The sequence below is a fragment of the Pipistrellus hanaki genome (assembly GCF_964339955.1).
Source record: "Pipistrellus hanaki genome assembly, chromosome: 10".
Classification (NCBI taxonomy): Eukaryota; Metazoa; Chordata; class Mammalia; order Chiroptera; family Vespertilionidae; genus Pipistrellus; species Pipistrellus hanaki.
In genome coordinates, this window is record NC_140512.1 from 56010760 (window position 1) to 56023754 (window position 12995).

The 12995-nt window shown below is 62.1% G+C and overlaps 1 protein-coding gene across 3 annotated transcripts in view; it reads right to left on the minus strand.

Moving 5' to 3' along the window:
• Positions 1–12995, minus strand: part of FLNC (filamin C) — a 29001-nt gene that overhangs the window by 7480 nt on the left and 8526 nt on the right. Inside the window, exons 8-33 of one of the 3 annotated variants that reach the window (XM_084897593.1) lie at positions 12757–12957; positions 11480–11617; positions 10848–10974; positions 10564–10700; positions 10174–10367; positions 9976–10089; positions 8988–9131; positions 8670–8793; positions 8363–8523; positions 8052–8142; positions 7790–7959; positions 7454–7571; positions 7089–7351; positions 6126–6723; positions 5276–5449; positions 5010–5172; positions 4609–4769; positions 3471–3638; positions 3274–3397; positions 2372–2528; positions 2109–2298; positions 1908–1931; positions 1542–1789; positions 1004–1084; positions 612–711; positions 150–290 (exon numbers count right to left, since the gene is read on the minus strand). In XM_084897593.1, coding sequence (XP_084753719.1) covers positions 150–290; positions 612–711; positions 1004–1084; positions 1542–1789; positions 1908–1931; positions 2109–2298; positions 2372–2528; positions 3274–3397; positions 3471–3638; positions 4609–4769; positions 5010–5172; positions 5276–5449; positions 6126–6723; positions 7089–7351; positions 7454–7571; positions 7790–7959; positions 8052–8142; positions 8363–8523; positions 8670–8793; positions 8988–9131; positions 9976–10089; positions 10174–10367; positions 10564–10700; positions 10848–10974; positions 11480–11617; positions 12757–12957 — 4311 coding nt within the window. The remainder of the gene's footprint in view (positions 1–149; positions 291–611; positions 712–1003; positions 1085–1541; positions 1790–1907; positions 1932–2108; positions 2299–2371; positions 2529–3273; positions 3398–3470; positions 3639–4608; positions 4770–5009; positions 5173–5275; positions 5450–6125; positions 6724–7088; positions 7352–7453; positions 7572–7789; positions 7960–8051; positions 8143–8362; positions 8524–8669; positions 8794–8987; positions 9132–9975; positions 10090–10173; positions 10368–10563; positions 10701–10847; positions 10975–11479; positions 11618–12756; positions 12958–12995) is intronic. The other 2 variants (XM_084897594.1, XM_084897595.1) reach the window with 2 other exon arrangements.

A 12995-nucleotide genomic window follows, 5' to 3' on the forward strand; every position in this document is an offset into this window, starting at 1 on the left:
GATGCAAGTCTGCCTCTCAACAGGCTGTCAGCCTCCCCAGGGCCTCCCAGGGTATCTGCATGCAGTAGGCACTTAATAAATGTTTGTTGAAAGAAGGCACGCAAGAATGATGCCACTGTGAGCTCCCAGTCCAGCCCAGCCGGACTCACCGGGGATGTGGTTGCCGTCGTACTTGATCCCCATCTGGTGCAGGCCTTTCTCCGTGGGCGCGTACCTCACCGTGATGGTACCGTCCTTGTTGTCGGTGATGTTGGGCCGGGCAGTCTTCCCAGAGGGCATCCGCACCTCCCCTGCCAGGCAGACCCCGTTACACAGCGGACCTCAGCCTCTCCCACCACCGCCCCCTGCTGTCCCTGTTCCTGTGTGGCTGTGCTTCTGCCCTGGAGGTTAGGCACCAGCCTGGAGCAGTGGGATGGACCCTGAACTGGGAGGCAGAAGCCTTCAATTTGAGTTTCAGCTCTGCTCAATTTGCTACACGACCTTGGGAGCTCACTCTCCCTCCCTCCCCCCGCCCCCCGGGCCCCAGTTTTCATCTCTTAAGACAAGGGTCTGGGTCTGGACAAAGGTGTCCAGCCCCTGAGCCGTTGTGCCTCCAGACCCCAGGACCGTACCTGTGAGCTCCCCTTTCTGCACGGTGAAGGGGATGACCAGGTTGAAGGGCCTCAGCATGGACTCCAATGGCTCCACGGGCACCACTGGCTCCTCGGTGGCCTACGGCAGGGGAGAGGGAGCAGTCATTGGCTGAGGAGGCCTAGGAGCTTGGCCTGAGCCATGACTGACGTCAGAGAACGTGAGGCAAGAACGAGATGGTTAATGGTGGAACCAGAGTGGCAGGAGAGGTGCATCAGCTGCAAGAGAAGAGGTGCCGTGCCCAGCTCAGGGAACCCTCTGCCCAGACTGACCCCCTGCACCTGCTCCCCAAATGGCCCCAAACCATGCCCAGCCCTTGCTGCTGAGGAACAGAAGGAAGAAATGAAGGCAGAGGAGTGGGAGGCAGCAGTACCCAGCGTGCGGGGTAGGCGCTAGGCTGGCGCAGCTGCGGCATGTCGGAGGGCTCCTCCACGTGGGGCATGGGGTCACACGCCTGGGAGGCAAGGTACAGAGAGCTCAGGATGCGGCGGGCCAGCCTCCCAGCTGGACTGACCGGGAGCTGACTCAGAGAATAATGGCCCTGGGGCCTGCAATCCTGGGCTGCCCGTGAGGCGGGATGGATATGTAGGGTGCTTTACCCTCTGGAGGGCTTCCTCATCCTGTAGGGCCACCGTGGGGAGAGGTATGGGGACAGTGCGCCCAAGGGTCAGAGGGGAACATGGCAAGTTCCTCCAGGGAGAACTGACCAATGCCAGAGGGGCCCCAGGGAGGGCTGTGTTCACCTCCCGAGTTGGGGGGGGGGGGGGGCCTGCAGGGACACCAAAGGCTTGACTCTGGAGCACTCGGGCCCAGAATCCTTCAGGCGCGGGGACAGGTTCTGAGACTCCCTGCTATTGTTCGAGGGCCCAGCCCGCCGCCCAGCACCTGGCCTGCTGCAGCAGGGGCCTTACCAGCACGTGGAAGGGGCTGTTGGGGATGTGCTCGCCTCCGAAGCGGATGGTGATGACGTATTTGCCCGGCTCAGGGGCCGTGTAGTAGATATCGAAAGTGCCGTCGTGGTTCTCCACCACGTCCACGTCGAGCTCCGCCCCGTCCGGCGTGGACACCGTGCAGGTCACCTTCCCCTTGCCCGCTGCCTTGGCGTCCACGGTGATGACCGTCTCCTCCCCGATCTGAATGCGGGGACCCAGGCAGGCACCTGCCACACGGAAGAGCCCTGTCAGGGGTCCGTGGGGAATGCGTCCAGCCCTCCCTCCGTTCCCAGCCGCCCCCACCCCCTCAGCCCACAGCAGGAGGAGAAGAGACGGAGCACTCACCCAGGCCATGGCCTCCGATGGACACTGGAAAGAGAGAAGAGTGTGAGGCCGTGCAGCACTCAGGAGGGGGGGCGGGGGAGAAGGTGTGGAAGGGGCGGGGTCTTGGACCAACAGCCCCCAGGGGGCTGGGCCAGAGACTTGGAAGACCTGGGAGGGGGGCTGAACGGGGAGCAGAGGCGGAGGAAGCAGGTGGGTGCTCACCGGTGACGAGGCACTTGCTGGCATCCCCAGTGGGGAGGGCGTGGATGCGGAAGGGAGAGTAGGGGATCTCGTCGCCGCCGTACTTGATGGTGATGGTGTACCGGCCACTCATGTCGGGCAGGTAGGACACGGTGTAGGTGCCGTCCCCGTTGTCCCGGATGTTGGCCTTCTTGGGCTTGCCCTCGGGGTCCTGGGGAGAAGCAGAGGTTAAGGCCTGCCTGTGCCGGAGCCCGACCTGGGAGGTGGGCGAGGCGTGCACTCACCAGAATCTGGACAGTGAGCAAGCCCTCCCCCGCATCCCTGGCATCGATGGTGAACTCCACAGGCAGGCTGGCAGGGATGCCGGAGGCGTTGAGGCCGGGGCCGCTGGCCCGCACCTTGCTGGCATCATGGGCTGGGAGCACCTTGATCTTGAAGGGGCTTGAGGGGCAGAAGAGATGCACAGTTGGCCGGGGGCCAGAGGGCAGGAGTCCTCCCCACAGACATGGGCCGGAGGGATGACTTCCTGAGGCAGGGAGGAGGGGGCCAGTTCTCAGGAGCTAGACTGCATCCTGAGTCTTGTGGGAGAGTCGCTGGGGGATGCCCTTGACAGAGCCGGAGCACTTCTCCATCTGGGAAGATGCTGTGGTTTGTTTAAAGAGGGAGGTACAGCCAAGACCAGTTTGGCTCAGTGGATAGAGTGTTGGCCTGCAGACTGAAAGGTCCCGGGTTCGATTCCGGTCAAGGGCATGTACCTTGGTTGCGGGCACATCCCCAGTAGGGGTGGTGCAAGAGGCAGCATATCGATGTTTCTCTCTCATCGATGTTTCTAACTCTCTATCCCTCTCTCATCCTGTCTGTAAAAAATCAATAAAAAGTCAATAAAATATATTAAAAAATAAAAATAAAAAAGAGGAAGGTACAGAGGCTGCCCTCTCCTGCCTCCCACCTTTCTCCAAGGTGCTCCTTCTGTGGCTGGGTGGTGGGAAAGAGCCCAAGGAGGGGCCCCTGAGGCTGTGCTGCCCGCAGGGTGGGGAAGACAGGGAGGGAGCCCTGAGGAAGAGTGGGGTGGGGCTGGGACCGGTGGAAGGGACACCCCCAGGGCCCAGCAGCGGCCTGCGGGTGTGGCCTTGGCAGGAGCTGCCCAGAGCTCAGTGCAGCATGGGAGCCGGAAATTGGTCCTTACCTGCGTGGGACCTCCTGGTCAGCATACTTGACGGCTACCGTGTACGGCCCGTCGGTGGCAGGGGTGTAGTGGACGGTGTGGGTACCATCTCCGTTGTCACGCACCTCCACAGGCTCAGCCACGCCTGGGCACGGGGAGCAGGGTCAGCAGAGCCTCTGGCACCCTGTCCCCCCCCCACCCTCCTAGACATTCCGTACCTGTGGGGCCCAGCACGGCCACCTGCAGGGGGGCTCGGCCGGCTTGGCTGCAGTCCACCGTGAAGGTCTGGGGTACCCGGGCCCTGACACCAGCCCCGAGTCCTGGCCCCGAGCACTTCACCTTCCCAGGGTCCACCACATCCTTCACTGGCACCCGGAACGGGCTTCCTGCAAGGAGAAGGCCGTCAGCCCCTGCCCACCTGCCGGCAGGGCCTCTTACACTGAAGAACTGGGGGGGGGGGGGGGGGGTGTGGGAGCCAGAGCCATGTGTGCCAAAGCTTCAACACTTCGGAACTTGCTTAAACACGCCAAAACCGGTTTGGCTCAGTGGATAGAGCGTCAGCCTGTGGACTGAAAGGTCCCAGGTTCGATTCCGGTCAGGGGCATGTACATTGGTTGCGGGCACATCCCCGGTAGGGGGTGTGCAAGAGGCAGCTGATCAATGATTCTCTCTCATCGATGTTTCTAACTCTCTATCTCTCTCTCTTCCTCTCTGTAAAAAAAATCAATAATATATATATATTTTTAAAAAATGTAAACCAGGATAAATAAGCTGGACTACAGACTGAGGATGGACAAACCTCACTCCCTTGGGCCACAGGCCTGAAAGAAGACCTTCCTAAATCAATACAATGTTAAAAATGGAATGTTTTAAAAAGACATTCCTTTTTTTTTGTTTGTTTGTTTTTACTGTGAAATTAGATAAGGGGGAAATGTGTCCAGTTTCAGCACACCCACGTTCTGCAATCACTGACGCCATGACCCCCTCGAGCAGCCAGGCCCGCAGGACGACAGGGACTCTCGGCTTCACAGACAGACAGAGGGGGCGGACACAGGCCGTCCGAACTAAGCCTGTGAGGGTGGCCCGGACTGTGTCTAAGGGACCGAACCCAGGAGGCCTGGTGCTCCGGGCAAAGGGCCGGGATGCCAGGGGCGCCTGGGAATGAACCGAAGGGGTGGTTTCACCAGCAGCACCCACCGCCCCGCCTCGGGGTGATGGCCTCAGCGCCGAGCCTGCCCGGTCCACGGGTGCCGGGCTCATGGCCATCCTGCTCTGGGGTTGCCTCTGCCAGTTCCCACCCAGGGCGCGGGCCTCCCTCCCTCCAGAGCACCGCCCGTCTTCGCCCTGGCCGCGCACCGGGGATGGGCCGGCCCCCGAAGGTGATGTTGACGTCGTAGTCTCCGGGCGTGAAGGGGATGTACTCCACCGTGCAGCTCCCGTCCTTGTTGTCCTTGCAGGACATCTTGGCCTCGGAGGGGCCCTCGATGGCGAGGCCTAGGCCACCCGTGCCGGCTCCCCTGCGAGGTGACACCCCCGTCAGCTCCACCAGAACCAGCGAGTGGGGGTGGAGGAGCCGGTGGCGGGGGCGGGGGGTGGGGGGCCAGGAGAGCAGGCCGCGGGGCCCAGCTGACCCGGACACTGGGGGAGGTTTGTTCCTGGGTCACCCTCCATGGGGGGGTGAGGGCAAAGAGGGGGACAAGTGGCTAGGATCGGGGCAGCCACAGCACCCGGGTCACAGTTAGGAGTGGGGAGGATACCTGGTTTCCACAGTGAAGAGATTGGCTTTGTTGACCAAGCCGCCCTCCAAGCCTGGTCCGTACGCCCGGACCCGGGTTGGGTCGCAGCCCTCGGTCACGCCCACGCGGAAGGGGCTCTTGGGCACGGCCACCTCATCGTACAGCACCTCCACCAAGTGCACACCTGCAAGGGCCACGCGGAGGGGGTCAGGGGGTGCGGCCCCACCCGCCCCGCCAGGAGCATGCTGGGTCCGCTCCCCGCCACCCCCACGGGCCCGGCCTCTCACCCTCTTCGTAGGCCGTGTACTGCACACGGTAGGTGCCATCCCCATTGTCCGTCACGTAGGTGTCCGTCTTAGCCCCCGAGGGGTTGAGCACTCGAGCCGTCACGTGGCTCCCACCCGTGGCAGTTAGGGATCTTGCGTCCACAGTGAACTCAGTGGTCACCTCACGCAGGACACCTGATCCCAGGAGAGAGAGCTCAGGGTGAGTTGGGGGCAGCCTTCACATAGCAGCTAACCCCCACCCCTCCTCCACTCCAGACTGCTCCTTCCCCGCTGGAGCTCAGCAACCCTCTGGCCCTGTGAGCTCCAGGCCCTGCCTCCCATCGCCCCTGCCTCCACTCCTGTCCCCATGCAGTGACATTCTGTTCACATCAGTCACCACCACCACCACCACCACCACCACCATCTCCAGGGCTGCGGGCCCCTCAAGAACAGGTCTCTGTCTTATATCCCTCTGCACCCCGACCCTCACACCTAGCCCGAGGGTTAGCCCCCAGCAGGTGATAACACATTCACTGAACCAGCTCCTGACTCTGGTCATCTCTGCCCCAAAGCATCCTTTTGTGCTTAGCCTTCTCAGATCAGGGTCCCGTAAGCTGACGAAAGTTGAGGATCTCCCCAGAAAAATGCCCACAGGCAGATGCAATCTTGTCACAAGAGCAGAGGCAAAGCTCCCTGCCCTGCCCTTGCCCTTGGCTCCTTCTCTGGGGTGTCTGAGGCCTAAGGACTCCGGTCTACCCAAAGCCCTCCCTTCAGCCCACATCGGCCCCTGAAGCCCTCGGCCCTGCTTCCCTGACTCCCCCGGCTCTCTGACCAGAGGCTTAACCAGCTCCTGGCTCCTTGTCTCACTCACCATGCGGCTCCACTCCAGGCCCCGAGACCTTGACTCCACTGGTGTCCACGGCGGGCTGCACGTGGACGCGGGTGGGGAACTTGGGGACGGGGTGCCCGCCATACTTGATGGTGATGGTGTAGGTGCCCGGGAAGGCAGGGCTGTAGGTGATGTGGTAGGTGCCGTCGGCATTGTTGTGGATCAGCACCTCGGCCTTGACGCCAGCGTCCGACAAGATCTCAATGGTCAGCTCGGCCTCGCCCGCCTCGGAGCAGTCCACAGTGAAGGTGGCCGCCTCGCCGGCCTTGCCACGCTCCAGGCCGGGCCCGCTGGCCCGCACCTTGCTCGGGTCGAACACCGGCTGGATGGTGGCCTTGAAGGGCGAACCGGGGATGTGGGCTTCGGCAAACAGGATGTTGATGGTATACTCGCCCGGCTCCGTGGGCAGGTAGCTGACGGCACAGGAGCCATCGCCGTTGTCCTGGCACTCGATCTTGGCCTCGCAGGGGCCCTCCACGGTCAGCCCCAGGCCACCGGTGCCAGCCCCCTTGGTGTCGATGGAGAATGGCGCTGGGGTGCCCACCAGCCCGCCCTTGAGACCAGGGCCATAAGCACAAACCTAGGGAGAGGAGCAAGCATGTGGGTTCCCTGGCTCTCCCGTGCCTCCAACTCACGGCTCCCACCCACCTTCAACTACAGCAGCCACTACAGACTGAGTCCTTATAAGACTTGCAGGCAAGGAAACAGGCAGAGAGATGAAATCATTTGTCCCAGTTAGTGGATCTGGAACTCAAGCCCAGGTCTGACCCAAGGCCAGGCTCCTAATAACTTAGCTCTCTCAAAGACAGGTCCTGGGGTGGGAGATGACCTTGACTTGGGTCCTCCACTCCAAGACATAAGACCCTCCAGCTTCTGCTCCTCTGATTCGTCTGTCTTCCCTACAAGCTCCCAACTCCCAGTTCCAATCGGCCTCTATCTCCTTACCTTGGAGGGGTCAGGGGGCAAGACCCCCTCCACAGCAAAGGGGCTGCCAGGCACGGGGTGGCCGTCATAGGTGATGTCCACCTTGTAGGGCCCCTCCTCGGGGGGCATGTAGCGCACAGCCTGGGCTTCAGCCCCACCCCCGGGCTCCAGCTTGCAGGGGATGGGTCGTCGGGAGGGTGAGGTCATCTTTACGTCCAGCTGGCCCTGGCCGCCAGCCCCTCGCGTGTTCACGGAGAACGCCTGTTCTTGCCCAACAGCCACCTCTGCACAGAGGGCAAGGGTCGCCGTAAGCAGAAACTCCAGCACCTCCTCCCATCCTCCAGCCCTTTACCCCTCACTCCCAGGGCATCTCTCTCCCCACTTACTGCTGTTGAGGCCTTGAACTTTGACTTTGCTTAGGTCCAGTGGGGGCGCCACATTCACCACAAAGGGGCTCTTGGGGACAGGGTCCCCTCCATAGGTCACTGTCACTGCCATGTTGCCCTGTTGGGTACAACAGGGGGTCAGAACTGGGTGGCTTAGACATAGCCTGGCAGCATGCCTTTGGCAGATGTGGACTTGAGGTGCAGAGATCCATAGCGACAAAGGATGGGAAGCAGGAAAGGGGCCGAGATCCAGAACCGGCCCTATTCGTTTAGAGGAGGGGAACCCAGGTCCACATCAGCCAGGAGGGGCAGGGCATGGGAGAGGGCGGGGCATACCTGCTGGATGGCCGTGTACTTGACGGTGTAGGAGTAGTCATGGTTGTCAATGATTTCAAAGTCCCGCACGGCCTCACCCTTGGCGGCCCCAGCAAAGTGCACGTCCAGCTTGGCCTTGCCGGCTCCCTTGGTCAGCACCGTGAAGTGCGTGGGCTTCCCAACTTCCACACCTGGAGGGCCCACCCCAAGACGGCGGTGAGGGCCTGGAGGACCCTTGACCCAACCCCGGCCAGCCTTCCCCGGTCCCTGCCCGGACACCCACCGGTGCGGTTCAGCCCAGGGCCCTCCGCCTTGACCTTGCTGGCATCATGGGATGGATCCACCTTGATGTGGAAGGGGCTGGCGGGGATCTCCTGGGTGAAGGAAAGGCTTGGTCAGGACGGGCAACAGCAGCCTCTGACACGGCCCCTGTGTCTCCTCTGAGGCACGCTGCCCATACACAGGCAAGCTCAACCAATGACTGTGGAGTTGCCCCCCCACAATCCCCCCAACAACAGCACCCCAAGCTGCCAGCTGAGACCTGGGGGCAGGGTACAGGCCGCGGATGCCTGCCAAAGGCCGAGGGCGGTGTACCTGGTTGGCAAACAGCACCATGATGGTGTACCGGCCAGCCCCCGGGGGCGTGTACTTGACCGTGAAGGTGTCGTTATCGTTCTTGATGATGTCGAAGTCGATGTCAGCCTCTGCGGGGCCCACCACGCCGGGGGCGCACTTGATGCCGATGCTCACGTCGCCTGAGGGAAGGCAGGCACACGGCCGAGAGAGGCACTCAACAACCTTCCCACGTCACAGGCCCCCCAGGGCTCCAGCCAGAGCCCTAGCCCTGCCAGCCCAGACCCTTCCGGGCCCGCCCCCACGCCCACTCCCAGTCCGGGCGAACCTTGCCCCGCCTCGCTGCAGTCCACGGTGAAGTAGGTGGGCTCGTTGGCCTTGAGACCCGTCTTCTCCACGCCGGGGCCGTACACCTTCACCCGCTCAGGGTGGCTGCCCTCCCCCACATTCACCTGGAGGGAGGGGTGAGAGCTCAGCTCGGTGCCCTTCCTCGAGGCCCATCCCTTTCCCCAGCCTCTCAGCGTCTTTGAGGGGGACTGGAGGCGGGGCAGGGGGTGGGCAGTGACAAGGGCCCAGGGACAGAATGCATCTTTGCAGGGCTCCCCTCGGGGGCCCTGGCAGCAGGCAGGGCGGGACGATGACGTACCCGGAAGGGGCTCTTGGGCACGCTGACGCCTCCCCAGGAGACGATGATGGTGTGCTTCATGGGCTTGGTGGGCACATAGGAGCAGCGGAAGGTGCCATCGCCATTGGGGATGACCTTGATGTCAATGGGGCAGCCGTCCGCGTCCTGTGGGCATCACCAAGCAAGGTTGAGAGGGCCCGGGCCTCCTCAGAGCGCCGCCGCCCTCTGCTGGCTGCAGGCGGTCCTCCTGGCCCACAGCGAACACACTCACAGGCTCCTTCCCCAGCACCGTCCTCAGGCCACAGGACTTAGCACCACATGCTCTGGGGCCAGAGTGCACGCAGGAGACAGGCTTGTGGCCACCCATGTGGCCTGGTGGCCCAGCCTACATCTCTGCAATGTATTGGCAGGGGAGAGCCTGGGCTAAATCAATGTCCCAAAAATTCAATAATGAACCTTTTAAAGAAGAATCCTCCTCCTGGACCCAAGAATATGTTCCTTAACCTCTAGGGGTCAATGCACTTGGGAAAGTAATGCCTTGCTCTATTAAATCACCTTTCAATTGCAAATTATTGGTATAAAAATGTGTTTTTTTTATGAAGTATGTTTTGAAAGATTATCAATAGAAAAGACAACATTTAAAAGTTTTCATTGTTGCCGAAACCGGTTTGGCTCAGTGGATAAAGCATTGGCCTGCAGACTGAAGGGTCCCAGGTTTGATTCCGGTCAAGGGCATGTACCTTGGTTGTGGGCACATCCCCAGTAGGGGGTGTGCAAGAGGCAGCTGACAGATGATTCTTTCTCATCAATGTTTCTAACTATCCCTCTCCCCTCCTCTCGGTAAAAAAAATCAATAAAATATCTTTTTAAAAATTTTATTTTTCATCGTTCTAATGCACCAGGAAGAATCAGTCTTGTGATTCCTGGATGCCTCTGCCTCTCACCTGCCCCCGCCCTCCCAGGGTCCCTGTCCAGAGAGTGAGGGCAGTGAGAATGGGCGATGACCCACCTGGGCATAGAGTTTCAGGTCGCCCTTGCCAGCTGCGCGGGCATCGATGGTGAACTCTGCGGGCTTGTCCACGATGCAGCCAGTGGGCTCCAGGCCGGGGCCAAAGGCCTTCACCTAGGCCGGGAGGAGAAGAGGGTTGGGTTGGGGAATGGGGGCAGGGGACCCCGATCACCCCATCCCGGACGGGTGAGACCAAACCTTGTCTGGGAAGCAGTCAGGGGGCGCTGGCTGGATGTGGGCGATGAAGGGCGAGTCTCGGATGTCCTCGTCATCACAGATGACGTGCACAGCGTACTCCCCGGGCTCCGTGGGCCAGTACCGCACGTCACAGGAGCCATCGCCCTTGTCGTCACATTCGATTTTGGCCTGCGAGGGTCCCTCAATGGAGAAGCCTGGGTGCGAGCGAGGTGGGGAGTGTCAGAGGGCACTGGAGGCAGCGTGGACACCCTGCCATCCCCTCAGCAACCCCTCGCCAGCTGTCCCCATGTCCACCTCCTTACCTCATCCCAACACTCCCCAGCGCGCCTGCCTCTGGTCCCACCCATCCCCAAGTGTCCCCAGCATTCCCCTCTGCCGCCAGTCACTTACCCAATGTCCCCACCTCCGTGCCAATGGCTTCCACCACAAAGTCCGCTGACTTGCCCACTTGGCCAGTTTCCAAACCGGGCCCCCAGGCCCGCACCTTCTGCGCTCCTGCCTCCGGGCTCACCTGCACCTCAAAGGGGCTGGGCGAAGGGGGAGCCGTGTCAATACGGGGAAGTGTCTGGAGAGCTCCCCCTCCTCTGCCCCTCAGAGCCCCAGGCAGGAACCCCTTCCCTCCCTCCTCCATCTGCGAGGACGCAGACAGGAAGGCAGGGGTGCGCGGTGCTTACCTGCGGGGAATGGCGTAGCCGCCCCACGTGATGGTCACCACGTACTTCCCAGGCACCACGGGGTAGTACTCGCACTCGAACACGCCATCGCCGGCCTCCCGCACCTTCACGGGCTCCTCGGTGCCCTCTGCGGTCAGGAGGAGAGCGGGAATCGGTGGTGTGTGCCTTCCAGTCCCTCAACCCCCTGGAGGAGCCCTTGGGACCCAGGCCCAGCTGGAGGGCATTGTACCCGTGTCGGCCAGGAACCACATGTCATCCCTGTGTACCACGGCCCACAGTGGCATCTACCGCGGAGAGGACCATTCCCAGCTGGCAGACTGGGAAACTGAGGCAGAGAGGAGCCGTGTGCTTCAGGTCTCCCAGTGTCTCAGGTCAGGGTCTCTCCAGGGGGTGTGGTACTGACTCTCAAAGCTCTCCGGGAGTAAGAGCCACTGGCCACATTCCTCCCTGCCCCCCCAACCCCACCACCTCCAGCCCTGTCACCCCCATGCCTCCAGCCCTGTCACCCCCACGCCTCCAGCCCCGTTACCCCCACGCCTCCAGCCCCGTCACCCCCACGTCTCCAGCCCCATCACCCCCACGCCTCCAGCCCCGTCACCCCCACGCCTCCAGCCCTGGGCCCTGGCACTCACTTGGCCCCTTGACGGTGACTTTGAGCTCTCCACTGCCGGCGCCCTTGGTGAACACCTTGAAGTCAGCCACCTCCTTCACACGCACGCCCTTGGGCTGCAGACCCCGCCCAGAGGCACGGCAGGCATTGGGGTTACAAGCTAGGGAGAAGGAGTGGGGAGGTTGGGGTGCTGAGGGGTCCTGGACAGAGACTCAGCCCCTCACCACTCCCCCCTCACTTTACAGTCCTCCTGACGCCCTCACAAACCTTCCCCAGTGCCCCCTGGTGTCCCCAACACAACTGGGGCTGCTGGGAGCCCCACTGGGCCAGGAGCAGCCGCAGGCCCATTATAAGAAACCGTTCCTGCTGGCTCGCAGTCAGTGCTGCTGGGGACAAAGGCATGGCAGAGCCTGGGCAGAGAGTGGGGCAGAGAGAGATGGGGAAGGGCCTTCCACCTACTCCAAGGCCATCCACCGAGAGCCACCAGAGCAGCTTTAGAAACAAAGTCACACCACAGAACACCCAGCAACACCACGGAACAGAGATAATTCGTCCCACAGAACGGGAAGCCTGCCACAGCTCACAGCAGGGCATGGGAATCAGCCTGCCACAGAGCACGCAGCGGCAATGAGCCAGGCCTTGCTACTGAACACGGAAGCTCAAGAATGGTGATCCCGCCACGGAACACATAAAATGGCGTGGAACCTGTGACGAGAGTGGTCCCATCACAGAAATCATCGGGCAAGTGGCAAAGACACGAGATCTGCCACAGAACACAGGCAATAAATAGCGTGGAACCTGGGGCCTGTCCAGAATGCCACGGGAGGGAAGGTTCCATATCACCTGGCCATGCCACATGGCACAGACAAGGCCAGTCAGCTGTGGCCAGGCCTGGCCCCGCCTCCGCCGGAGCACTAGCACAGCGCCACTCTCAGGGCCTGGTAGAAAATGGGCACGGCGGGGGGTGAGCGGTGGCAAGGGAGAGAGCCAAGAGGGGAGTCGCCACCTAGTGCCTGGTGTACATTTGCCCCTATGTAGACCCTGTTGCTTCCCCCTTAATTTTTCGCCGTGGTCTCCTGACCCTCCTCGGGGATGGCGATTGGAGAGGTGATCAGGGTGCCATCTCTCCGAGGCCTGGCCCCTGGCTGCTCCTCCTGCCCTCTGAAGCCTTCAGCCGGCTCCCCACCCACCCCTGCATTGAGCGCTCCGTTTCCCATAAATCCTCAGACGGACGGAGAGCTTGGCGACACTCCTCCTGGCCTCCGTGAGGTGACGGTGGGGCGGGGGAAGGGCCCGTACCTTCTGCCAAGTGGACGGGGAAGGGACTGCGGGTGATGGGGGCGCCGGCGAAGGCCACGTGCACCATGTGGGGCCCCTCCATCACGGGCCTGTACGTGCAGCGGAACGTGCTGTCGCCCTTGTCCTCCAGGGCCACCTCCACCGTGTCTCGCCGGCCCTGCGGGTCCACGATCACCACGGCGACATCGCCGGTGCCGGCCCCTGCCACGGACAAAGGCGGTCAGCCCCACACGGAGCAC